The sequence below is a fragment of the Petromyzon marinus genome, chromosome 3 (genome assembly GCF_048934315.1).
Source record: "Petromyzon marinus isolate PM22_M1 ecotype Great Lakes invasive population chromosome 3, UKy_Petmar_22M1.pri1.0, whole genome shotgun sequence".
NCBI lineage: Eukaryota > Metazoa > Chordata > Hyperoartia > Petromyzontiformes > Petromyzontidae > Petromyzon > Petromyzon marinus.
In genome coordinates this window covers 20,750,738-20,776,488 of record NC_133669.1, presented here as the reverse complement: position 1 = coordinate 20,776,488, position 25,751 = coordinate 20,750,738, and the positions used below count along the sequence as shown (strand labels likewise).

General features: G+C 51.0%; 1 protein-coding gene across 1 annotated transcript; it reads right to left on the bottom strand.

The window, feature by feature from the left end:
- Positions 1–2,484: 2,484 nt before the first annotated feature.
- LOC116958643 (lipopolysaccharide-induced tumor necrosis factor-alpha factor homolog) lies at positions 2,485–19,614 on the bottom strand. The gene is made up of 4 exons (XM_032981378.2): positions 19,525–19,614; positions 12,195–12,374; positions 7,095–7,341; positions 2,485–3,716 (listed from the first exon to the last, which is right to left on the bottom strand). The coding sequence occupies exons 2-4, from the start codon at positions 12,346–12,348 to the stop codon at positions 3,611–3,613; spliced, it is 507 nt and encodes a 168-aa protein (XP_032837269.2). The 5' UTR covers positions 12,349–12,374; positions 19,525–19,614; the 3' UTR covers positions 2,485–3,610.
- Between the last annotated feature and the right edge of the window lie 6,137 nt (positions 19,615–25,751).

The window sequence follows — 25,751 nt, the reverse complement described above, 5'->3', positions numbered from 1 at the left end:
GTCTGGGCTGATCATTTGAATGTGAAATTGTAGTTGCTGCTCTGCATCTACATTAGCAGTACGAAAGAAGGTCATTACGCCCAATGCTGCTTTTGCCACCAGATCTGTGATTCGTTTCCTTCCATCCGCTAGATCCTGAAGTTGTTCCAAAGTTTGATACCCGGCCTCTGAGGACCGATCTCACAGCCTCACCATCACAACGACTTCGACTACCACCGTCATCTCAGAATCAGAATCTGTATTTATACTGGAGGAATCCGATGAGCTGTAAGGCTCTTCTTCGAGGTCCTGGCCCCGATACAGACGACAGGACCTTGGAGGGCGACTCTTACAGTCGAACGACCATCACCACCTTCATCTGGCATGAGGCCTTCTCCTTGCCACTGGTTCAGTACACATGGCCCACCACCTAATCTCTCCACATCCTCGCTTCGTGTCGAGAACCTGTCCACGTGAAATGTTTCTACGTTGAACTTTTTTTGCCTCGCCGTACGTAGCCAACCGCGCTAATCGGAGGCGTGGAGGAAGGGTAGCAAACTAAACAACAACTCAAAACTGTTCTAAAGAAATGAGCTTTCAACCTGAATTTTAAAAGTGCGTAGCTCTGGTGGCTTCCTAATATCGGAAGGAAGAGCGTTCCAGACGGCCGCAGAAGCGCACCTGAAAGCGCGCGATTGCCGGTAACCGTCTTTGTTCGATGGCCAGACAAAAGCCGCTGCTGCTGCTGCGAGGAACGCCGAGTTCGCGTGATGGTGGTTTATAGAAATGTGTCCATGCTGCCCATACTTCACCACTGCCATGGAGAGGCTGACCTTCGTGACCCCTGCGTCCAAACGTCTCTTCCGTTGAAAAGCGCTACAATATAAAAGTCCCCCAAATTATACACCGTCAATCTCCTAGAGGGATTATAAATCTCAAACGGGAATATTCAGCTTGATTGCTAAGGTCGTTCTCACAGCTGATACGCCTCAACTCGAGCGGCAACGGTCTGCTGGAACGTTCTTCGTACACCGATTTCTGCCCAATCACAGCCCCTCAGGCGATGAACTATTAGGCGAATGCCCCATTTAGGGTTAGGGAGCTAAGTGTTTCTAAATTTGGGGTTAGTTTTACAGTTAGGGGTTAAAATGAGTGGTTATTTTTGGCTTAGGATTCGGGGTTTTAGTTTAGGGGTTATACCGTTGGAGGTTAACTGGTCGGGCACCAATTCGGTCGAGGCTCAAAAGAAAGCCGTCCCTTGGTGTGGACCAATCAGTTTCAAGGACAATGCATATATTATCATAGTGTGTTTTTTGTTTGCATTTTGACTGCAGGTATTGTGGTTAATGCAGACATGAATCCTCGTAAAAAGGTTTCAGTTTTGTTGCCAGAAAAAAGGGGAAAACCCCCTATTATTACATTTTGGTACTGGCAAAGGAGGTCTAATTATAAAAAATATAAACTTTAGACCAAGTAATACCGGGCAGGCAACGCGAGGGGGCGCGCGTACAGCGACACTTCGCGCGTGGCGATGCAACGCGATAAAAATCATGGAGTGCGAGCCAATCACCACCAATCATCAGTGACAGGGTAACGACATCGTCAGCACAGGGGGTGCGGCGATGGGTTAGGTGGGGGCCCCAATATTGTGATTTTCCTACACTTTGCGGAAGCCAAAAGTTACCGTTCTCATTAAGATAAAACGTAAACAAACGCATTTTCATGTGCAAAAAAAAAATCGCACCGCGTTTTAAATAAGCTTTTGTTATTTTTTTTTTAACTCTGTATTGGTGGTTGTCAAGGAGGGCCCAACTCGTAGCTTTGGCCACCAGAGGGGGGGGGGGGGGCAAGGCACCCCCTGCCCCCATGCAAATATTAGTCAATCAAAAACAGGGGGGCGTTTCATATGACGCTATACTAACCAATGGGATAACTCCATCCGTGGATCGCTTGCCAATGAACGGACGCAGTGATTTAGCCCTTCACAAATCGACACCCTAGCATGGCTTTCGGATCGATAAAACCATATCCGTCAACCCCTTGTCAGTGCCCTACATTATTAGAGACCAATTCAGACCTCATTGGTCACCCAATGCCCCTTACAAATCTCAACGTTCATCATACAAAGTCCCATCACAAGGGAAAAACACAAACAAATTAACACAAAACTAATTTTTGGTCCTCGTATGGACCTGAAAACTCAATTTCCCGGCACAAGAATACCGGGGGGTCAACGGGCTCTGTTTGCCCGTCCTAGGACGGAAGCTGTAACATTTACGAAAAGTTTGAACCGGAGTATAACTGTATCTTGTGCAAATTTCATGGCAGTGAATCCTGCACGAACGTACGTCATCGAACACTTCACTGCAGTTCGCTGTAGCACTGTATTAATGGCAGTGATTCTTGCACAAAACGAAGTCATAAAACACCTCACTTCATGTCGCTGTAGCACTGTATGAAACCGACCTTCAATTTGTTCAAATTCACTGCTCTGATACTTTATTCTGTTCTGCTTTCGGTCGCTGGGGTTGAAATAAATTGGAATTCGATCAAATATCTGGAAAATCACTGAGAAATGACTATTTTAGCATAATATAGAAGCATAAATTAGACTTACCTTTTGTCTCAAGTGCTGAAGAAATAAATAAAGACACTAAATCCACTTTGTTGCTGCGTAGAATCCTTTATTAGATACACTTTCAATAAAGAAACGTCAAACTTAAAGCGAATTTGCCAAAAAAACCCATTTCCGCTCAACCTTCTGCCTGAGTGTAAAAATCCACCCGCTCATGAATATTCATGAGGTGGAGGGGGGGTGCGGCATGTGGAGTGACGTCACGCACGTTACACACAAACAGACATTCTTGACTCATTATAGTCGTAACTAGCCTTTTGCCCGTCCAAGGACGGGTGTATTGCAGTAAATCTGAAACTTGCAAGCGAAAAGCAGAACGCGACGTGATATATTCATTGCATCAATTCGTGTGAAATTCGTAAGGCCGCGGTGACACAGACTTATTTCATCATGACGTCCTTTTTACTTTGATGTCTCAACAACAGCGTCACGGAGATCGCGTGACGTGAAGGTTCTGCCTTTGTAGCGAGGGTTGTAAGTTTACGCTGAGTCGGGGGGAGGAGGCGCCTCGCCCCTCCCCCCATATGGAGGGACGTCACCCGCTAATTATTATTAATGGATGGGGGGGGAGGTGTCCATTTGGAGGACGTCACCTCTTCATGATTATTAATGAGGAGGGCTGGTCGACGTGGAGTCACGTCACGCGCGGGACACACAGACATTCTTGGCTCATTATAGTAGTAAATGGCCACCTCGATTGGGGTTTCACAAGAACATATATGGGCAGAGACACGCCCCTAAGGGCAAAGCCACGCCTACTTTCTTACACATATATATGGGGCTGATCGATGACCGGTGATTTTCATCGAGTGTCCGAGTCTGTTGCCTTTCAGCAGTAGGCGGGGCTAGCTAAGTAGTGGGCGGGGCTATCTGAGTAATGGGCGGGGTGACTTACAGACCACAGACGTGGCCCACAGGCGCCGTGTGCTCAGATAACGATCGGACGGCCGAACCCACACACGACGCCCGCGTGCACGTGGCAATGGTGCCACGTGCTCACATTTTCTTGTAGGTGTAGATGTGGCCTTGACAGGACGGGCAGGTGTGCTCGATGTCCTGGCACTTTTTGCAGAACAGGGGGATGATGCAGAACGGCCAGCAGCTGTGTGGAAGAGAATACGGCAGGACAAGTTGAGCGATCTCACGTTGTTACCAACCCGATTTGGACGTTGCCATTGTGACGTTTTCATCGTCCTCCTCGGCCGCTGTCGAACGAAAGCCTCCCCCCATGCCATCGTCGTCGCTCGTGGCCCGGCGATGCAACAACTTGTACAGCCCCTGCAAGCGATCCAATTTCATCGCTCCCTCGTTGGCTGCCACTCCGTAGTTAGTCACGACGGATAGCCATCACGTCTTCAGAGTAACAATCTTTATTTATCCCGGAGGAATCTGATGAGCTATGAAGCTGTTTTTCGCAGATGTCCAGTAGGGGGGCGCGGGGGCCTAAACTAAAACTATAAAAAATAACTGTAAACTACAATAGACTCTCGATTATCCGCGTGCGGTTTATCCGATTTGCGGATTAACCGCGCACCTGAGATTTTGACAAATTAATGCGTCATGGATTTTCCCTTAGGCCCAAATTAATAACCTAAAACAGTTATACATTTGTTATTCTTGTAAATGTTTACGACAGGTCACGTGCTTAAACCGACCAAATAAATGCTCCGGTTAATCCGAAATCCACGTGATCGCCTCTTCAGTACAGTAGTTGCAATATCTTTACACACAGTGGGCGGAGTTTGATTGATGTTGATTGGCGTGGCACTGCTGCTATCCACTTAGTGGGCAGAGTCTTCTGCGCGGGAACAGGAAAGGATTTTTCAAACTTGTTTGAGTGTGCGTGTGTTTTTAATGGACTTTTGTAATAAAAGAAGATTACATTCGAAACTACTAATTTTGATTTGTTCATTAACAAACTAATTTTTTTTACCTGAAGCATATTTTATACCTATATTAGTGGTATTTGGCATAAAGATCCACGGAAAATTTATATTTTTGGATTAACAAATAATGCCCACTGAGCTATATAGCTCTTTTGTAAAAGGAACCTGGCCACAAATGATAGCCCAACGAAGTGGCTTATCACGTGGAAATATACAGCAGACAAATCATCAAAAGGCGTGATGTTCATTCTAATTGTGGAGGACAAAAACCGGAGGACGCGGAAAAAAATCCAAGCGACCATGGGAGAGACAGAGAGAACATGCACATTCCAAATATACAGCAGCAGGTCGGGATCGAACCCACGACCTCCTGTATACCAGGCGAGGTAGTTAACATCTCACAAGGTCCGGGATCGAACCCACGACGTTCTGCATACCAAGCGAGGTAGTTAACATCTCACAGGGACCGGGATCGAACGCACGACCTCCTGTATACCAGGCGAGGTAGTTAACATCTCACAGGGTCTGGGATCGAACCCACGACCTCCTGTATACCAGGCGAGGTAGTTAACATCTCACAGGGTCTGGGATCGAACCCACGACCTCCTGTATACTAGGCGAGGTAGTTAACATCTCACAGGGTCTGAGATCGAACCCACGACCTCCTGTATACCAGGCGAGGTAGTTAACATCTCACAGGGTCCGGGATCGAACCCACGACCTCCTGTATACCAGGCGAGGTAGTTAACATCTCACAGGGTCTGGGATCGAACCCACGACCTCCTGTATACCATGCGAGGTAGTTAATATCTCACAGGGTCTGGGATCGAACCCACGACCTCCTGTACACTAGGCGAGGTAGTTAACATCTCACAGGGTCTGGGATCGAACCCACGACCTCCTGTATACCAGGCGAGGTAGTTAACATCTCACAGGGTCCGGGATCGAACCCACGACCTCCTGTATACCAGGCGAGGTAGTTAACATCTCACAGGGTCCGGGATCGAACCCACGACCTCCTGTATACCAGGCGAGGTAGTTAACATCTCACAGGGTCCGAGATCGAACCCACGACCTCCTGTATACCAGGCGAGGTAGTTAACATCTCACAGGGTCCGGGATCGAACCCACGACCTCCTGTATACCAGGCGAGGTAGTTAACATCTCCTCGTTACCGTGAAAAAAATACGATACGAACACAAGGGAGAGAAAGGTTCAGTAAGCACGTGGCTAAAAAGAAATCAAGTATAGAAGTACAAATTGCACAGGTACATTTCATACATTCCTGCAGATATATCAGCAGCGAGAGCGTGGCTGGGCACAGGGCCTGCATCCTTCCTTGGCTGCATCATTTCGGTTCACGGCCGGCGCTCCAGGAGGCGCTGGGTTGGACCCTAAACCACCAAATTTCCGTTTGGCCCCCCTCCACCCACTGTTACAGTGCCCCCCCCCCAACACAACAGTTCTGCTGCCCCCCCTCAACCCCCCCCCCCCCCCCCCCGAGCCAGGCCTGCTTTCGCAGACATCGCCAAAGCTTCGCCACGACATTCCCGGCACTGATGGCAGAGGTTCGCCGCTAGGAACTCGGGAGTCGGTTTGCCCTTGGCCCGGTGGACGCTCTCAAAAAAGTCCACTTTGAACGACAAAAGCATCCCTTTGGTTTAACGACGCTGGCGACGATGCTGAGAAGTTACATTTTGTAACGCGCCGCCTGCCAGCACGGTATTCGGCTGTCTACCGAAGAGAGAGAGCGCGACTTACGACGTGCAAGGAACCACAGGCGAAGCGAGAGGGCAGCAGCCAGATGGTGTGCCGCCGTTGCCAACAATTGCCCAAGCTCTGCAAACCCCTACACATTAAGTTGTTTTCAGCCTAGTGTTTGCACGTGCGGAGGAAACCCACGCGTGCAAAGGGACAACACAACTATCTCACACAGGAGGAACAGATGGAAATGAGTCCACATTTTTCCGTGACCACCCTTCTCCTCTTGGCGAGCCAGGCAAAAGTTACGGCACCTCTTCGAGACGCCTACACGGGAGAAGCCGTTCCACGACTTTTGTGCGACGCACCAACCACCTCGGGGGCTCTCCACACGGCTGAATTGGCAGGCCACGTGCGTAGCCACCACCGCTACCGCCGGCCTGCCAAGCAACCACCCAACCACCAAACCAAGTATGCACCCAACCGCCCACGCACCCACACATTTACCCACCCACCCACCAACCAAACCAACCAACCACCCACCTACCCACCCACACAAACACCCGCACAACCACCCATCCGCCCACCCACACAACCACCCACCAACCAAACCAACCACCTACCCACCAACCAAACCACCCACCTACCCACCACACAACCACCCGCACAACCACCCATCTACCCACCCACACAACCACCCGCACAACCAAACCAACCTACTCACCCACACAACCACCACCAGCACAACCACCCATCCACAGACCCACCCATCCACACAACCACCCACCAACCAAACCACCCCACCTACCCACCCACACAACCACCCGCACAACCACCGAGCAACCGAACCAAACCACGAGCCCCCGGGCGCCGCCGCCGCCGCCACCTCTCACCCAAGAAAGAAGAGCGATCCGGCCACGACCCATGTCAAGGTCCCATTGACGCCGCGCGTCAGCGTCTGCACGCGCTGCTGGCAGGACGGGCACACGGTGTTGGCCGGATCATCCGTGTTGAGGACCGGGTTCACGAAGGCCGCGCCTCTGGACGCGGGCCCGATGGCCTGCTGCGCCACGGCCGGTGACTGAGCGGCTACCGGCGCAGCTGCCGGCTGGTTGTTGATGACGATGATGTTCTGTCCGTCTGTCGGTCAACAACAACAATGTTAAACAACAGCAGCAAATGCCGCTGTGACTGCAACACCGATGAACAGGGCTGGTTATGACATGATGGGGGCCCCAGAAACTATGTCAAGCTTTAGCCGCTGCTCCACACCATTACCAAAATAAAAGTGGACTCTTATTTTAATATGTCAATGGAAATATAAATATAAAAATATATATACACAGGAGAAGGTGCTACCAAGTATGTGAAAAGTGAATCTTCGTATTATTCGTCTTTAATTGTTCGTATTTAGAGGCCTCTTCATACTATGAGGCCCGAAGCTGTAGCTTGCATAGCTTGTGCCTAAATCGGGAACTGGCGATGTCCACTGGACATCTGTGAAAAAGAGCTTCATAGCTCATCGGATTCCTCCTCCAGGGCCATTGGCGTGGCTTGAGTTGTCGCCCTGGAGACCAGGGGGTGATCGATGTTTGGGTCGCTGCGCTGATGGCATTTGTCGTGATTTTTCTCTCTTACTTAAACCAAACTATGATAGTATTTTTTTATTTTACCAGATAAGGCCCACTGAACTCTATAGTTCTTTTTCAGAAGCGACCTGGCTATCACAAATGGCAGCTCAACGAAGTGGCTGATCGTCATGTGGAAAGTTACAGACCCCCCCAAATTACTCTAAACGCGTGATGTTGATTCTAAATGTGGAGGGGGGAAGCCGGAGGACCGTGAGAAAAATCCACGCGATCACGGGGAGAGAGACACGCGAACTCCAAATATACAGCAGCAGGCGTCAGGGTCGGAATTGAACCCAAACCTCCTGTACACCAGGCGAGGTAGTTAACATCTCTCCGCCGTGGTGCCCTCTTAACAGAGTTGGCCCGCGTCAACTGCCCTCGTACACAACCTGCAGCGCCCTAACCGTAGCACTACTGCTCTCCACACACACACACACCACACACACCACACACACCACACCACACACACACACCACACACACCATACACACACCACACACACCACAAACACACACATTCCACACACACCACTACACACACACACCACACACACCACACACACACCACACCACACACACACACCACACACACACACACCACACACACACACCACACACCAGACACACACCACACACACCACACACACACGCACACACACACCACACACACACCACACACCACACACATACACACCACACACACACCACACACCCCACACACACCACCCACACCACACACCACACACACACCACACACACCACACACACACACCACACACACCACACACACACCACACACACACCACACACACACACCACACACACACACCACACACACCACACACACACGCACACACACACGCACACACACCACACACACACCACACACCACACACACCACACACACCACACACACACGCACACACACACCACACACACACCGCACACACACACCACACACACACCACACACACACACCACACACACACACCACACACATACACACCACACACACCACACACACACCACACACACACCACACACACACACCACACACACACACCACACACCACACACACCACACACACCACACACACACCACACACACACCACATACACCACACACACACCACACACACCACACACACCACACACACACCACACACACCACACACACACACCACACACACCACACACACCACACACACACCACACACACACCACACACACATCACACACACACACCACACACACCACACACCACACACACACCACACACACACCACACACACACCACACACACCACACCACACACACACCACATACACACACACCACACGCACACACGCACCACACACACACACCACACACACACACCACACACATACACACCACACACACCACACACACCACACACACACACCACACACCACACACACACACACCACACGCACACACATCACACACACACACACCACACACACCACACACACACCACACACACACCACACACCACACGACACACACACCACACACACACACACACCACACGCACACACGCACCACACACACACACACACCACACACACACCCCACACACACATACACACCACACACACACACCACACACATACACACCACACACACACCACACACACTCCACACACACACCACACACATACACACCACACACATACACACCACACACACACCACACACACACCACACACATACACACCACACACACCACACACACTCCACACACACACCACACACATACACACCACACACACACCACACACACACCACACACATACACACCACACACACCACACACACACACCATACACACACCACACACCACACACACACCACACACACACCACACACACACCACACACACCACACCACACACACACCACACACACACACACCACACGCACACACGCACCACACACACACACCACACACACACACCACACACATACACACCACACACACCACACACACCACACACACACACCACACACCACACACACACACACCACACGCACACACATCACACACACACACACACCACACACACCACACACACACACCACACACACACCACACACCACACGACACACACACCACACACACACACACACCACACGCACACACGCACCACACACACACACCACACACACACACCACACACACACACCACACACACATACACACCACACACACACACCACATACACACCACACACACACCACACACACTCCACACACACACCACACACATACACACCACACACACCACACACACACCACACACATACACACCACACACACCACACACACTCCACACACACACCACACACATACACACCACACACACACCACACACACACCACACACATACACACCACACACACCACACACACACACCATACACACACCACACACACACCACACACATACACACCACACACACACCACACACACACATCACACACACACACTCCACACACACCACACACACACCACACACACACACCACACACACACCACACACACACCCACACCACACACACCTTGGATCATCTTCACGGGAAAGCCCAGTATTGATTCAGTACACTCCTATTCATTGTGTCGGAATGTTTATTTTGTTTTGGGTTTTTTTAACAGGGGATAAAGGGGGAGCGCCGAGGTGAATCGGGGCTCGTTTTGGGAATCCACTGAAGAGGCATCTGCACTCTTCAGGACTCTGCTCTTCGTTCTTGGCTGCCGCTCTTCGTCGTCGTGTAGGTTTAGTCGGGGGGGGGGGGGACGTGGGTTCGTGGCCAGTGTGCTACCGACCCGGCGATAGCTAACTCGCACACACATAGCGAACAGTCTAGGACAGTAACAATCGAACCCGGTGATCAGTGAGTTGTTTATTAAACGCGTTGCCTCCACAAATATAGTGTGTGCGCCTCAGTACTTACACTGCACACGTTGATTTTTTTATTATTTAGTTTTCAGTTTATTTGGCCTACGGTACGGTACTTATTTAAATTGTGATGTCCTTTTGTGGTTGCCGTGCACCTAAAACCCAGTATTTAGGTCCGGTTTAAGCATTGAATATCGCGGCTTTGGCTTTTGCGGGATTTTTCAAGAACGTAAGCCCCCCCCCCCCCCCCCGGGATATTCGAGGGTTTCTTGCATTGCTTTAACCCCGGCAACCCTAATATCAGGTGCATCTCCTCTCGTGCGCCTCTCATCTCCCCCCGCCTCTCCGAATGCCGCAGTTACGTATCGGTGGTGCGATAGAAGTTCCACGTACGTGGTACACACGTGGTGGTCACTCTGTAAACACGCACACCCTACACAGTACCTACCAGAGCGGGGTCATTCATAACCCTGATTGAGACCCCGCCCGAGGGGTGGAGGCTGTGGAGTGTGTGTGTGTGGGATCCCCCATAACCCTGGTCCTAGACAGAAAGTGGGGTCGAACAAGCAGGGATCTGTGATCCCTCGGAAACCCCGCCCCTCGGTGGGAAATCATATAAAAGGCGGGCTCCTGAGAGCAGGAGGCAGTCCGTCTCAAGCCGAAGCCGTGGAGCCGCCTGAAGAGGAGATCCTGGACCCCATGCCCCGACGTCCTTCTGAGGGCCGGGGCTCAGTGTGGTACCAGCGATCAGCAGGCTAGGACCCTGAGGTTCCCTCAGCCCAACGTCCTTCTCAGGGCCGGGTCTGGACGGGCCAGTGGTCGAAGACCCACCGGTGCCAGCGGTGGGTCAGCCTCCCCTAGGTCCGGCTAACCGGAGGGTTAGAGTAGTAGTCAGACCCAAAGCTAGAGTAAGCTAGCCCGGAGGCTGTACCTCCCTAGGTTGTGGGTAGAATGGGCCGTTACCCCTTCGTGTTAAGGACCTAGGGAATCGTTGTTAAGGACATCAATAAAAGTGTTTAATTCCTACTACGACTCCGTCTCCATCTACGACTACTACACACACCCCACACACCACACGCACACACCACACGGACTCACCACACTACGCACACCACACACACTACGCGCACACCACGCACACCACACACGCACACCACACACATACCACACACACGGCTGTGCCTAGCAGTCACGTGTCCATCCCCTCCGCGGACGACAATTCCTCAGCTGCGGGTTGACTTGGCGAACGACTCCTCTCGCGTCACTGAAACACTCCCCGTGCCGTGCCATGGCCCCGGCGTCTCTTAGTTCACAGCACGCTGGATGTCAGAATAAGAGGAAGCGCAACGTGAACGCACGAGACGCCGCTCCTGTAACAAAGAACGTGGCACGACACGGGTCAACCCGGCACCCGGGCTGCGAGTTGCGCGCTCGGGTCTCTCACCGTTGGTAGGAGGCGCGGTGGGCTGTTGCTGCGGCGCGTATCCATAGCCGGGCAGCTGCGGCGGGGTAGGCAAGAAAGCCACGGGTTGCGGCGCGGCGGGATTGTATGCCACGGCTTGCGGTGGGGCGGTGTAGTTGTTCACGTTCATCTGCATGGCGACGATGCGGTGCGCGTTTTGGGCTGCGCGCGACCGAGACGGACATCGCAAACCCCGCCACGGTCAATGCCACCGCCAGTGCCATCCACATCGAGCACCTCCATTAACCTCCACGACCACCACCACCACCACCAGCGTCGTCCACATCGAGCACCTCCATTAACCACCACCACCGCCACCGCCAGTACCATCCACATTGAGCACCTCCATTAACTTCCACGACCACCACCACCACCACCACCTAGTGCCATCCACATCGAGCACCTCCATTAACCTCCACGACCACCACCACCACCAGCGTCGTCCACATCGAGCACCTCCATTAACCTCCACGACCTCGACCATCATCACCACCACCAACAGTGCCATCATCACCAACAGTGCTACCACCACCAGTGCCATCACCACCACCAACAGTGCCACCACCACCACCACCACCAACAGTGCCACCATCAACAGTGCCATCACCACCACCAACAGTGCCATCACCACCACCAACAGTGCCACCACCAACAGTGCCATCACCACCACCAACAGTGCCATCACCACCACCAACAGTGCCACCACCACCAGTGCCATCACCACCACCAACAGTGCCACCACCACCAACAGTGCCACCACCACCAGTGCCATCACCACCACCAACAGTGCCATCACCACCACCACAGCTACCTCCGGCACCTCCACCGCAACCCCCAAAATCTCGACCACCACCAACTGCAGCGCCACCACCGTTAAAAAGCACAGACCACGCAAACTCTGGTCATCCTCGCAGCAGCGAAGTGTGAGATCGCTACTGGCCAAGGTTACTCTTAGTATGGCCTTCACTCGCGAGTCCTCCTTGGTCTCAACCACCACCACACTGTGTTCAACAACCACCACCACCACACTGTTCAACCATCACCATCACCGTAATCTTCTTTAAACTAAACTGTTCAACCACCACCACACTGTGTTCAACCACCATCACACTGTGTTCAACAACCACCACCACCACACTGTGATCAACCACCACCACAACCACCACCACCACACTGTGTTCAACCACCACCACTGTGTTCAACCACCACACTGTGTTCAACAACAACAACAACCGCCATTCGCCACTAAGTGGCGGTGACGTCACCACGACGCTGTGCCAGGCTATGTGCATCCTGAGGCCACGTGAAGTTGTCGAACGCCCGCTGGCAGGAGGTCACGGGGCAGACCCAGGTGCCACGGGTCGACTGACTGAGATGACTGGCTGGTGCACCACCTGTGTCCCCTACTGTGCCAACCTGCTGTGCTTCAGCCACCCGGCGCTCCGCTCGTTGTTGTGAGCGTCGCTCCTCTGCCCTCCGTTGTTGTTGGAGGGCGACTGCCTCCAACTGCCCAGTAGCATCCTTCACGAGCCTCCTCCACAGAGGCCGATCTTGACACCGCTGGTACCAGTCATCGGCAAGTCCACTCAGCTCCACGTCCTCCTGTACCACATCACTCCATCTGTTCTCTAGCCCGTGCTGCGCCCGTTTAGCCCCCTCAATCCGGCCGAACAAAAGCTGTTTCGGCATGCGGTGACTGAGCATGCGGGCTACATGACCCAGCCATCGCAGCCTTGCCCACCAGAGGAGCTCACCGATGGGACCTTGCCCAGATCTTTCAAGGATTTGTGAGCTCCACACACAATCCAGTCTGGTTAAACCCAGGATGGATCGTAGGCAGGCCAGCCTAAATGTTTCTAACTAGCGAAGATGTTCCATTAGGGGGGTCCACGTTTCGCAAGCGTAGAGAAGGGAGGGAATGACCGTGGCCGAGAAGACCTGAAGCTTAGTGCGGAGCGACAGGCCAGGTAGCTTCCACACAGCGTTACGCAGCCGATGAAAAGATATTGCCGCTCGACTGATTCGGAGTGAGACCTCTGCTGTTAGACTGGAGCCGGTCATAAGCACACTGCCCAGGTATGGGAAACTCTCCACTATCTCCACAACTGCCCCATCACCGATTGGGAGTTGTGGGGGTGGAGTGTCCGATGGTACAAAATACCCAGGCAGGTGCTTAGTTTTGGTGGGGCTGATGATACCCAATAGAACCAAAGAGTATGGATCCTAGCAGTCACGAAAGCTTTAAATCTGGAAAGGCCCCACCTCTTAGTGGCACGCTCCAGTCTCAGCAGCAGCGTCTCCAACTCCTCCTCTGAATGAGCAGCTATTACCAAATCATCAGCATACATAACGTGGTTGAGCAATAGGGAGCCATCCCTTGACTGCACCCGGGCATCGATCAGCCTTCCATTATATCTGTACCATATGGAGATTCCCCCGGTACAGCTATTGAAGGCTTCACGAACTACGTGGTCAAAATAGATGTTAAATGATGTGGGAGCCAGAGGACATCCCTGTCGCACCCCAAGGTGTACAGGGAATGGCTCTGACTCCCAGCCACGTAGTTTTACCCGGGCCCGCTCACCATCATGAAGGTCCTTAATGATCGCGAGCAGATGGTCAGGTACTCCAAAAGCACGAAGAACAACCCAGAGCCCAGGCCTACTGATAGTATAATAGGCCTTGACCAGGTCAATAAAGCAGAGATATAGGTCTTGTTGGAATTCCCTACACCTCTGCTGTAGCAGACGGACAGAAAATATGGCATCTGTGCAGGACCGCCCTTTCCTGAAACCGCATTGGGGCTCCGCAAGCCTCTCCTCAGCGTGCCTGGCAAGGCGATGTTGAATAATCCTTGCCAGGACCTTTCCCGGCACACTGAGGAGTGAGATGCCCCTGTAATTGTTGCAGTCTGTGCGGTCCCCCTTCTTAAAAGGGGGGACCGCACAGGGGGACCACCAGGGCATCCTTCCAATTCTGCGGAACCCGTCCAGTGGTCCAGACTGTTGTTATGATGTCATATAGGGCAGTCTGTGCACAAACGCCGCCCTCCCTCAGCATTTCGCTTGGGAGATCATCTTTGCCCGCTGCCTTTCCTGGTCTCAGACTCCGGATCGCCTTCAGTACTTCCTCAACAGATGGCACCTCAGCCAGCCACTCACAGGGGGTGACTTCTTCCAATATTTGAGGCACCGCAGCCTCAGCAGGGTCATCCTCACTTTGTGCCACGATGTTTTCCTGGCTTAGGGATTTCCCTCCCCCAGGACCTCACAGAAATGCTCAGTAAATCTGCAAACCTGTTCCTTGGGGTCGGAGATTGGATCACCGTTTTTTCCCCTAGTTCAACCACCACCACCACCACGCTGTGTTCAACCACCACCACCACCACACTGTGTTCAACCACCACAACTGTGTTGAACCACCACCACCACACTGTGTTCAACCACCACCACCACCACCACTGTGTTCAACCACCACCACACCACCACGCTGTGTTCCAGCATTCAGGCGGTGCGCATCTCCTCTTTACAACTCTGAGCCAGTGGCGGAAATTCCACGTTCCCATGACGGGGGCAAGTCTCTCCATAGGACAATAACTCCTGACTTGCTCACAAAGTGGTACCAATTTTATCGACTCCAGGAAAGACGATGTGATGTCTTTTTTTTTTTTTTGTTTCGCTTCTACGTGACTTTACCGAAAGAAACCAAGAATAGAAATATTTTACCAGGTAAGCCCCACTGAGCTATGTGGCTTTTTTTAAGCGACGTGGCCACAAATGAAAGCTAAAGGAAGTGGCTTCTCATCACGTAGAAATGTATCGCAGCCAAATGCTCTAAACGTGTGATGTTGATTCAACATTTGGAGGGGAAAACCGGAGGATCCGGAGAAAAAAAATCCACGCGACCACGGGGAGAGAGACACGCAAACTCCAAATATACAGGTGCCAGGGTCGGGATCGAACCCACGGCCTCCTGTATAGCAGGTGAGGTAGTTAACATATCATCCACCGTGGCGCCCTTTCAGCTATGTTCAATCCACTGCTGGATGAAAGCGTCACTGGGTGGTGAAGGCCTTGCCACGCCTTGTTCGTCATGGCGTGGGATGGGGGTGGGGGGGGGATGATTTAGCCATACTTCCCCGCGATGGTCAGTACTGGTTGGTGGAGTGCTGAAGTTCTGAGGACCGATCTTCTTTGGTTCTTCCGGTAAAGTCACGTAGAATGAGAACAAAACAATAAAATAACACAATAAAATTCTCACGACGTTTCGGCCACAACGCAAGCGGCCGTCTTCGCAAGCGGCCGGTCGCAAGGGACCGGTCCAGACACCCGGCCACGGCTGAACCGATGTTTAGCCGTGGCCGGGAATTGAACTCTGCTCGGGTCGCCGCAGGCTTGTGGCACTGCGCTGTCAGCTGCGCCACCACTCCCTCGTGCCCTTCAACGGCAGAGCCTCGGGGCTGCGCTCATTTGCCTGCGCGGACGTGAGCGGAAGCGCTGAGACGAAACGCATTCCCCTCTCGTCGCGTGCTTGACCGTCGCCGTGGACGTTTCCACCACGTGGCGGGCGTTCGATGTGAGCATGGGGAGGGTGAAGTCGTCCACGAGGCGACGTGCATCGTGACCTCCCTCGGTTGTAGCTTGCACCGCGCGGCCGGTGCGTGGGCAGGCAGGCAGGCGAGTTGGTGGCTCGGTTGGTGAATAGCTGCGTAGGTGCTTGTGGGTATCAAGGTAAAGGTAGGCAACGAGGTAGCAAGGGGCCGTCCATAAATGAAGTCACGCGATTCTGGACGATTTGTGACCCCCCCCCCTCTCTTCGTCACACGGCGTCACAAAAAGTCAGACCCCCCCCCTCTCAAATATGACGTCATAAAGATCTGCCCCCCCCCACCACCAAAAAAAAAGATTCAAATCGCTTTAAACTATTGTCATTGTAGTGCGTATTTAATGTGCCGCTGCACTCTGATGTTGCAGGAGAAAACATTTATTAAAAAGTCTATTTCATTAAGTAGAACCTGTTGTCTATATTTATTTAAAGTTGCGCATTTTGATGTGACGTCACATTTCTCAACCACCCCCCCCCCCTCCTCACACATCGTCAAAAATGTCTGACCCCCCCCCACCTCCCCTAGGTGCGTGACGTCATTTATGGATGACCCCCAAGTGAAAAGGTAGGCAGGTACATAGATAGGTTTGTAGCTGGGTAGGCAGGTAGGCGGATAGATATCAAATCAAGTAGACAGGCAGGTTGGCAGCTGGGTAGGCAGGTAGGTGGCTAGGTAAGTAGGTGGGCATCTGTGTTGAATTGAAGTCTTCATTGGAAAGTGTTGATTTGAAACATCACACGTAACCAGCCATCACCATCGTCCAAGGTGGCTGTCGCGTTAGTAAGTTCGCCCCCGCGCCTTAGGAATCGTGGCTTTTTCCACCACTGGCTCTTTGCAGGGCTGTACACAGGCGATGCTTACCGACGGCTAAGTGTGAGCCGTTTTTTTTTTAAAGCAAAAACAGCACTTTTTTGAAGAGGAAGAAGATGTGAGTGAGAGGCAGAAACGTCACTCCATGCCTGGGGCACTCTTCCCCCCCTATCGCCACTCCTCCGCCCCGAACAGAGAGAGGCAAATCGCGATGCCACGTAAAGTCCAATGAAGGTCATCTCTGTCACGGATTGTTTATCGTCGAGAGAGAGAAAAATTCGTTAAACTATCGCAAATTGAAGCCTCTCTTTTTAAAGTTGTTTTTGTTTGAGTCAGGCTGTCTCACGTGAATTGTCATCGCATAGACAATGTGCGTGCTAATTGATACTGAATGGTAATTAAATGCCCGGCGCCCCTTGAGTTGCATTTCCCAGCTTACGGGATTGCAAACCCGCCACTGAAGCACCATCAAACAACACCCCACGCCCGACACGGCGTGGCGAGGCCTCCATCCAACAGTGGATTGACCAAGGGGGATGTAAGATTGCGTTTGAAAGTGCGCTCGTTGCTATCGCCAGTGATTGGCCCGACAGAAGAAAGGGGCAACACGGGCCAAGATTCACCCACATCGGGGCTCATCAGTCCGTTTGTCAGTCCACCGCTGGATGAGGGCCTCCTCACATCGTACATTGACCAAAGCCAAACCGAAGGCACCAGGGGCAAGGGGAAGCGAACAGAATCAGAGGAGAACAACCGCGTGGCTGGGAAGCATCGACATTACTGCACCATTATCTATAAAGACAAAGATCCCACGTACAGCCCTGAACAGGCTGTCGGGGGCAAGTGCTGTTAGCGAGTGGCAGCACCGGTGAAGGCTGGGCACGGCACACGAGCCGATGGGGGGTGACCAGCACCACGCCCGGCCGCCTTTGTGTCCCTCGTGGCGACGTTTACACGCTGCGCACCAGGTACTCATTTGAGGCTGAGTCGACCTAAGGGAGGCCCAGGACCGTGGGCGTGAATCGAACTCCACAAGATTGCCCTGGGTCATCCGCATTGACCAAAGCCGCAGGAGCAGAAGGAAGAAGCAAACGAAATCGGAGCAGAAGAACCGCGTTACAGGAGGCATCAACATTAACGCACCAATATTGATGTCTATGTTGAACTTCTTTTCACGCCGTACGCAGCGAACCGTGATAATCGGAGGTGCGGGGGAAGGACATCAAACTAAACACAAAACTCAGCTCTAAAGAAACGAGTTTGTCAATGTAGATGATGACGATGATTTAAAAGTGCCACAGTTACCCCAGTGGCTTCCCAATATCGGAAGAAAGAAGCGTTCCAGACGGCCGCAGGCGCGCGCGTCTGGAAGCGCTCGCCTGCGGCGGCGGCCGCAGTCTTTGTATGCACGCACGCACGCATCGACATTAAAATTACATTGAAATTCAATCTTGATTTGACGCTTTCGTGACTGCATGAATCCAAACTTTTTGGTTCTTTCGGTAAAGTCGCGGAGTTATTTGATTTCTAACTACGTGACTTTACCGAAAGAACCAAAGAGTATACATTGAAATGCCTCTAAGATAAGTTTGCCCAGATAAATGACATTGCGCGCACCCTGAATGCAAGCAAAGCGCACCGCAGCTAAAACACGTGGGCGTCCAGAGAAATGTCGCGAAACGCAGTGAACAGCGCGGTGCCAATCAAATGCCACAGCTGCCCATGCGAATTGCTCCGCCACTTCCAATGACAATATCATCATGGCAATTTATATTATTGTCATTGTCATCGTCATCATCATCATCATCGTCGTCGTCGATAGCATCATCATGAACATAATCGTCAACATCAACGTCATTAACATCATCAACGCCGTGCATCGTCGCGTTCTCGTACCAGGCTAGGTGCTGGTGGTGCCGTCTCGCCTCGGAGGTTTTTGCAGCTGCGCTCGATTGGAACCGAGGGATTTATATTCAAGCTGATGGGACGCGCGCATCGCGCTGTGATTGGCCGTCTGGGGGATCGCATTCGTGATTGAGACTCCGCCTCTCGCTCCATGGGGGAGCGAGGAAGGAGCGAGGGGTCGGCGTTCTGGGGTGGGTGCGGCAGGGGAGCGCGCGCCGCGCGCTGCTCATCGTTCCAGGGACATTTGACGAGTGGAATGATCGCAATCTCCGTAGCCTACATTGTTTGTTTTTGTGTGTTTTTTCAAAGTGATTTTGTTTCTCAAACGAGCACGGCGACGCTGATCGTCGCCCCTTTAACAGCCCGGAGCCAGTGGTGGCATTTCTACATTCATTTGTCGGCGGCGAGCTTATCCATAGGACAACCACTGTTGACTACCCCACAAAGTGGTACTAATTGTGTCGAACCCTCTTGGAGATGATGGGCTGGATCAAACCCCGAACGGGAAATTCAACTTGCAACATTTCCATTCCGAGTTGCTCGCCGGGCTGGTATCAGAATCAGAACCTTTATTTAGACTGCACGAGGAATCCGATGAGCTATGAAGCTCTTCTACACAGATGTCCAGTATGGGCGGGTCAGCGAGTTATAAACCCTAACCACACTCTTTGGTTCTTTCGGTAAAGTCACGTAGGTATAGAAATAAATAATAAATCACGCCGTTTCGATCGCGACACTTTAACGCAGCTGCTGTGCGTACGAAGACGGTGCTCGTGTGCGACTACGGGGCTCATTTCCCGTTGTGCTCCGTGTACATCAACATTGCCAATCCCCCTTTGGCGCAGCTACTGTGCATGCTTGCGGCGACGGGGCTCCTTCCATCTCTGACCCCGCCCACTTAACCCTTGGGTGACGCCCACCTCAAACCTCTACATATAACCTCGTGTTGCAGCAGCCCTTTCTTGTTCAGAAGTTCTGCTGCTGTGTCTTTCCACCTGACGACGAATGCTTGCGTTGCGATCGAAACGTCGTGGTGTATTATTTAGTTTTCTACCTACGTGACTTTACCGAAAGAACCAAAGAGGATGGATTCCTGCAGTCACGAAAACTTCAAATCGAGATTGAACCCTAACCATGTTTGAATCCTAGTGCCCCCCACCCCCCTCCCCCCCTCTCTACTTCTCACGTACGGCATAGGAAGTGCAACTGGCAGCATATTATAACGAGGCCGAGTCTGGGCAACCCATTGGGCGGCAGCGGGAGTTGCTCGGCACGCATCGTCCGTGCCTCCTCGCGTGACCGCGGGGCAAGTTGGTCGGTTACGGGGAATAGACGGGTTGCAAGCATTCCACCGTGCTGACGACAGGGCGACTCTTTCATTCCCCCGTCAGTGACGGGAGTCGACGGGTGAAGCGCGGAGACGCCGGCTCATTCCTCGCGCCGGGGGTCATCCCGTGAGTCCCGCTCGGGACGCGGCATGGACGTCCGCCGATCGCCGGCGTCGCCGCGACGCGCGAGGGAGGGGAGGAGAGGGGTGCAGTCGCCACCCACTTGTCTGGCCGCCTTTGTCTCCCCGGTGCCGATGCCCCGGTGTTTATTGGCCGTACTGACCGCGGCACCCACTGGGTTTACAGATTTCGCACCGACGTCGAAACAAGAGCGACTCCAGCACTCACATTTTGGCATGTGAGTTGCTTGTGCAGTGCATCGCCACTTGTGTGTGTGTGTGTTTGTGGTAGAGAGTGGTCGGCAGAAGCAGACATCGCAGAACTACTTCTGAGATACCTTCTCTAATGACCTGTTTCATCCGCACACTAAGACTGCACTATAGCCACTGCACTCTACAGAGACATTTTTGTCACGTGGTAGTTAAACCAAATGGGGTGGGGAGTCTCCCCCCCTTCATTTCGAAAGCTGGAATTTAGCCAAACGAAGTGACATAGACTCATGTGGGTGCACGTGCGGTGTGTTGGCAGGTCCTGGTCTCAAGGCTGATAATCATAAACCCGCTAAGCCTGAGAACCCGAACCTCGTGGTCTCGGAGATTCCAGCACGTGACCCCGGATGGTTGTTTTTGTGCTACTTTCTACTTGTTTCGTTGCTAGATGTCTAACTAGATGTCTAACTAGATGTCTAACTAGATATCTAACTAGATGTCTGACTAGATGTCTAACTAGATGTCTAACTAGATGTCTAACTAGATGTCTAACTAGATGTCTACGTGCATTGCTTTTGAGACGTCGTACTCAAGTTGTAAATGTTGTGGATTTACTCTCCAACACACCGGTGGGCTGAAGTAGTAACTAAATGTTTATGTGACAATACTTACTGGGTGAGTCGGGTGGTGGCGGGTTACGACACATGTATACTTTTCGATTTAAAGCTTTCGTGACTGCAAGGATTCATCTTCTTTGGTTCTTTCGGTAAAGTCACGTAGAATGAGAATACAATAATAAAATAAAACAATAAAATTCTCACGACGTTTCGGCCACAACACAAGTGGCCTTCTTCAGGTGAAAGGAACAAACCTGTCGGGACGACAGAGCTACAATGAACGCTGCTAAGATTCGCAGCGTCTTTTAAGCTGGTTGAGAGAGGTGAGGCACCTTGACAAAGGGGTTTAAATATCAAACAGGAGAATTTAGCATTGAAACAATTGAGGGATTAGCTTGTGACTGGTCACAGAAATAGCTGGGTTAAAGTCAAAGCCTACACATTCACAGAGGCACCTCGTACATGGACGCCAAAGGGGCTGCAACAACTCAACTATCATACAGTAAACCGATGTGAAAAAAACCTAAGTCTAAATTACATCAATATAATAAATGTACTCAATATATTCTTCAATAAGCAGAGCTATAAACAGCAACTGGGTATACACTACACTATATAATGAATACCATATAGTAAACAGATAAAAAAACTAAAATATAAACTACCTCAATTTTATCAATAAACTCTATGTATTCTCCAATTAGCTGAGCTACCAACAATAAGTCGTTATATATCACGATGCTATATGGCCAAAAAATGGGTAGATTCTTACCCTCCACATCAGCACCACGGACCGCTACGAGCCCCGTTCAGACGGACGAGTCCATCATGGTCGGAACAGAGGAGAGAAACAGCTGCGAGGCGCTGTTATAATCATGTTACAAACCATACCATTAACCGTGGTGTGAGAAGTATTAAGAGTCAATGCCAGCGAAAGAGCTGCGGTCTGAAGGTCACCATAAAACAATTAATTAAGAACCGAAATGGTTTAAAGCATCTTCCCAATGGTTACTAAGCCAGAATCCATCTTCTCGGTTGAAATTGTCTTTGTGCTTGTATATGTGGATAGCCTCATGAACGAATCTCTCATGGTAGCTGGTTGGCTTGCAAAGAACCTCCGTCTTGGAGAAGTCAATGTATTGTGAGCCCACTGAATTATAACAGTGATCTGCCACGGCGGAGGAGTTCGTTCTACCGTGTTTCAAGTCTGCTTTATGTTCGCGGATGCGGTCCGAGATATGTCGTTTGGTTTCTCCAATGTAGCTACTACCACAGAGGCACTTTAGTTTGTAAACGCCCGGGTACTGTATGTCTGGAACAGCATCTTTTACAGATGGAAGCAAATCACGGATTTTATGTACTGTGTTGAATCGGACCTGGATCTTGTGTTTATTTAGGATTTTGGAGATCTTTTTTAGTAACCCCTGCAATGTAGGGTAAGGTGATGGTTTTGAGTGGCTCCACAAGAGGATCCTTCTTCATGACTGGAGTGATGGCTTTGAAGATTGTGTAGTCGGAGTAACCATTAGCCCTGAGAGCCTGGTGTACGTGTTTGAGTTCACTGGTAATGTGTTCCTGGTCGGAAATGCATTGGGCTGTATGGTATAGAGCAGTGGTTCTTAACCTGGGTTCGATCGAACCCCAGGGGTTCGGTGAGTCGATCTCAGGGGTTCGGCAGAGCCCCCGCCACGGAGGTCCGGACACACTTGAATTATTGTGTAAATTTGTGATGACACACACGGCCCGCTTGGCCATCACTGGCTGCAGATGATCATGCTACACTGCTTGGCCAATCAGCGCTGCGGGGAATTTAGTGCGTACTCAGTAGTCAACGTGTGACTGTTGTTGTCGTACGTCGTGTGATTTCTTTAATATTTTATCCATACTAACTATGTCGGGCAAAAGAAGAAAGTGGTCGGACGAATATGTACAACATGGATTCTCATGTATCACGGAACGTGATGGGAGTGAGCGTCCTATCTGCATGATTTGCAACGCCAAGTTGAGCAACTCTAGTCTTGCACCGGCAAAACTAAAGGGACACTTCTTGAAGCTGCATGGAGACGGGGAATACAAGAACACAACACTTGCTGAATTCAGGGTGAAGAGATCCAGATTCGATGAAAGGGCCACTCTGCCTGCTCTTGGATTTGTACCTGTTAACAAACCGATCCTGACAGCATCGTACGAAGTTGCTTACCTGATCGCAAAGCAGGGCAAGCCACACACCATTGGTGAAACACTTGTGAAACCAGCTGCATTAAAGATGGCGAATCTGATACTTGGAACAGCGGCCGAAGGTAAATTATCCCAAATTCCCCTTTCAAATGACACCGTCAGTGACAGAATAGAAGACATGAGTAAAGACATCTTGGCTCAAGTAGTCGCGGATCTGATTTCAAGCCCGGCAAAATTCAGCCTTCAACTCGACGAAACCACAGACGTTTCTGATCTAAGCCAGCTTGCTGTTTTTGTACGCTATGTGAAAGACGACATGATAAAAGAAGAGTTTTTATTTTGTAAGCCTCTTACAACAACAACGAAGGCAGCCGATGTGAAGAAGCTTGTGGATGACTTCTTCAGAGACAACAATCTTTCATGGGATATGGTTTCTGCAGTTTGTACGGACGGAGCTCCAGTCATGCTGGGAAGAAAGTCTGGTTTTGGTGCGCTAGTAAAGGCCGATGCACCACACATCATTGTGACGCATTGTATTCTGCACAGGCATGCGTTGGCAACAAAAACCTTACCTCCAAAAATGGCAGAAGTATTAAAAACTGTGGTGGAATGTGTGAACTATGTGCGAAAAAGTGCTCTGAGGCACCGCATCTTCAGTGAGCTGTGTAAAGAAATGGGCTCTGAATTTGAGGTGCTTCTGCTCCATTCTAATATTCGGTGGTTATCCCAGGGACAGGTGCTGAATCGTGTTTTTGCCATGCGTGTGGAATTAGCCCTGTTTTTGCAAGAGCACCAACACTGCCATGCAGATTGCTTCAAAAATCCTGAGTTCATTCTCATTTTAGCGTACATGGCTGATATATTTGCAGCTCTCAATCATCTCAATCAGCAGATGCAGGGTGGTGGAGTCAATATCATGGAAGCGGAAGAACACCTGAAGGCTTTTCAAAAAAAGCTACCGTTATGGAAACGACGAACAGAGAACAATAACTTCGCAAACTTCCCGCTTCTGGACGACTGTGCAAGTAAGATCGAAGGTGTGTCTGGAATCTGAGATATTTCTGTATCCACGGAACTGAAGCAAAACAATTGCCACGCACTTAGATGAGCTTGCAAAGTCTCTCGACGGATATTTTCCTACAAGAGAGTCATATCCAGCATGGGTGAGACAGCCGTTCACGTTTGCTGTTGAAACAGCAGATGTCAATGATGAATTCCTCGACGAAATCATTGAAATTCAGCAGAGCCAGGTTCAACAGCAACTCTTCAGAACAACAACGCTCTCAACGTTTTGGTGTCGACAAATGAACAAGTATCCAGTTATTGCTAAGAAAGCCCTGGATTTTTTTTATACCATTTGTTACAACATATCTTTGTGAGCAATCCTTTTCGAGGATGCTGGACATAAAAACGAAGAAAAGGAACAGACTTTGCTGTGAAAATGACATGAGAGTGGCACTTGCCAAGGTGAAGCCACGCATATCTGAACTGATCTCTCAAAGGCAACAGCAGAAGTCACATTGATTTTCAGGTATGTAATTTGTTGTGAGTTTATGCATTGTGTTGGTTTTATTCTTTGAACAAGGTAATGTTCATGCACGGCTCATTTTGTGTACCAGTAAAAAACATATCTATGTCTTGAATTTGAAAAAAAATCACATTTTATTTTTCACTAAAGAGGGGTTCGGTGAATGCGCATATGAAACTGGTGGGGTTCGGTACCTCCAACAAGGTTAAGAACCACTGGTATAGAGTCTTGATGAGGG

Excerpts from the sequence above, each read along its gene's own strand:
- LOC116958643 (XM_032981378.2), bottom strand. The coding sequence starts at position 12,348 with ATGCAGATGAACGTGAACAACTACACCGCCCCACCGCAAGCCGTGGCA. Across the intron at positions 7,342-12,194 it reads CACCGCGCCTCCTACCAACG|ACGGACAGAACATCATCGTC; the intron begins GTGAGAGACCCG and ends GTTGACCGACAG. Across the intron at positions 3,717-7,094 it reads GGATCGCTCTTCTTTCTTGG|CTGCTGGCCGTTCTGCATCA; the intron begins GTGAGAGGTGGC and ends TCTTCCACACAG.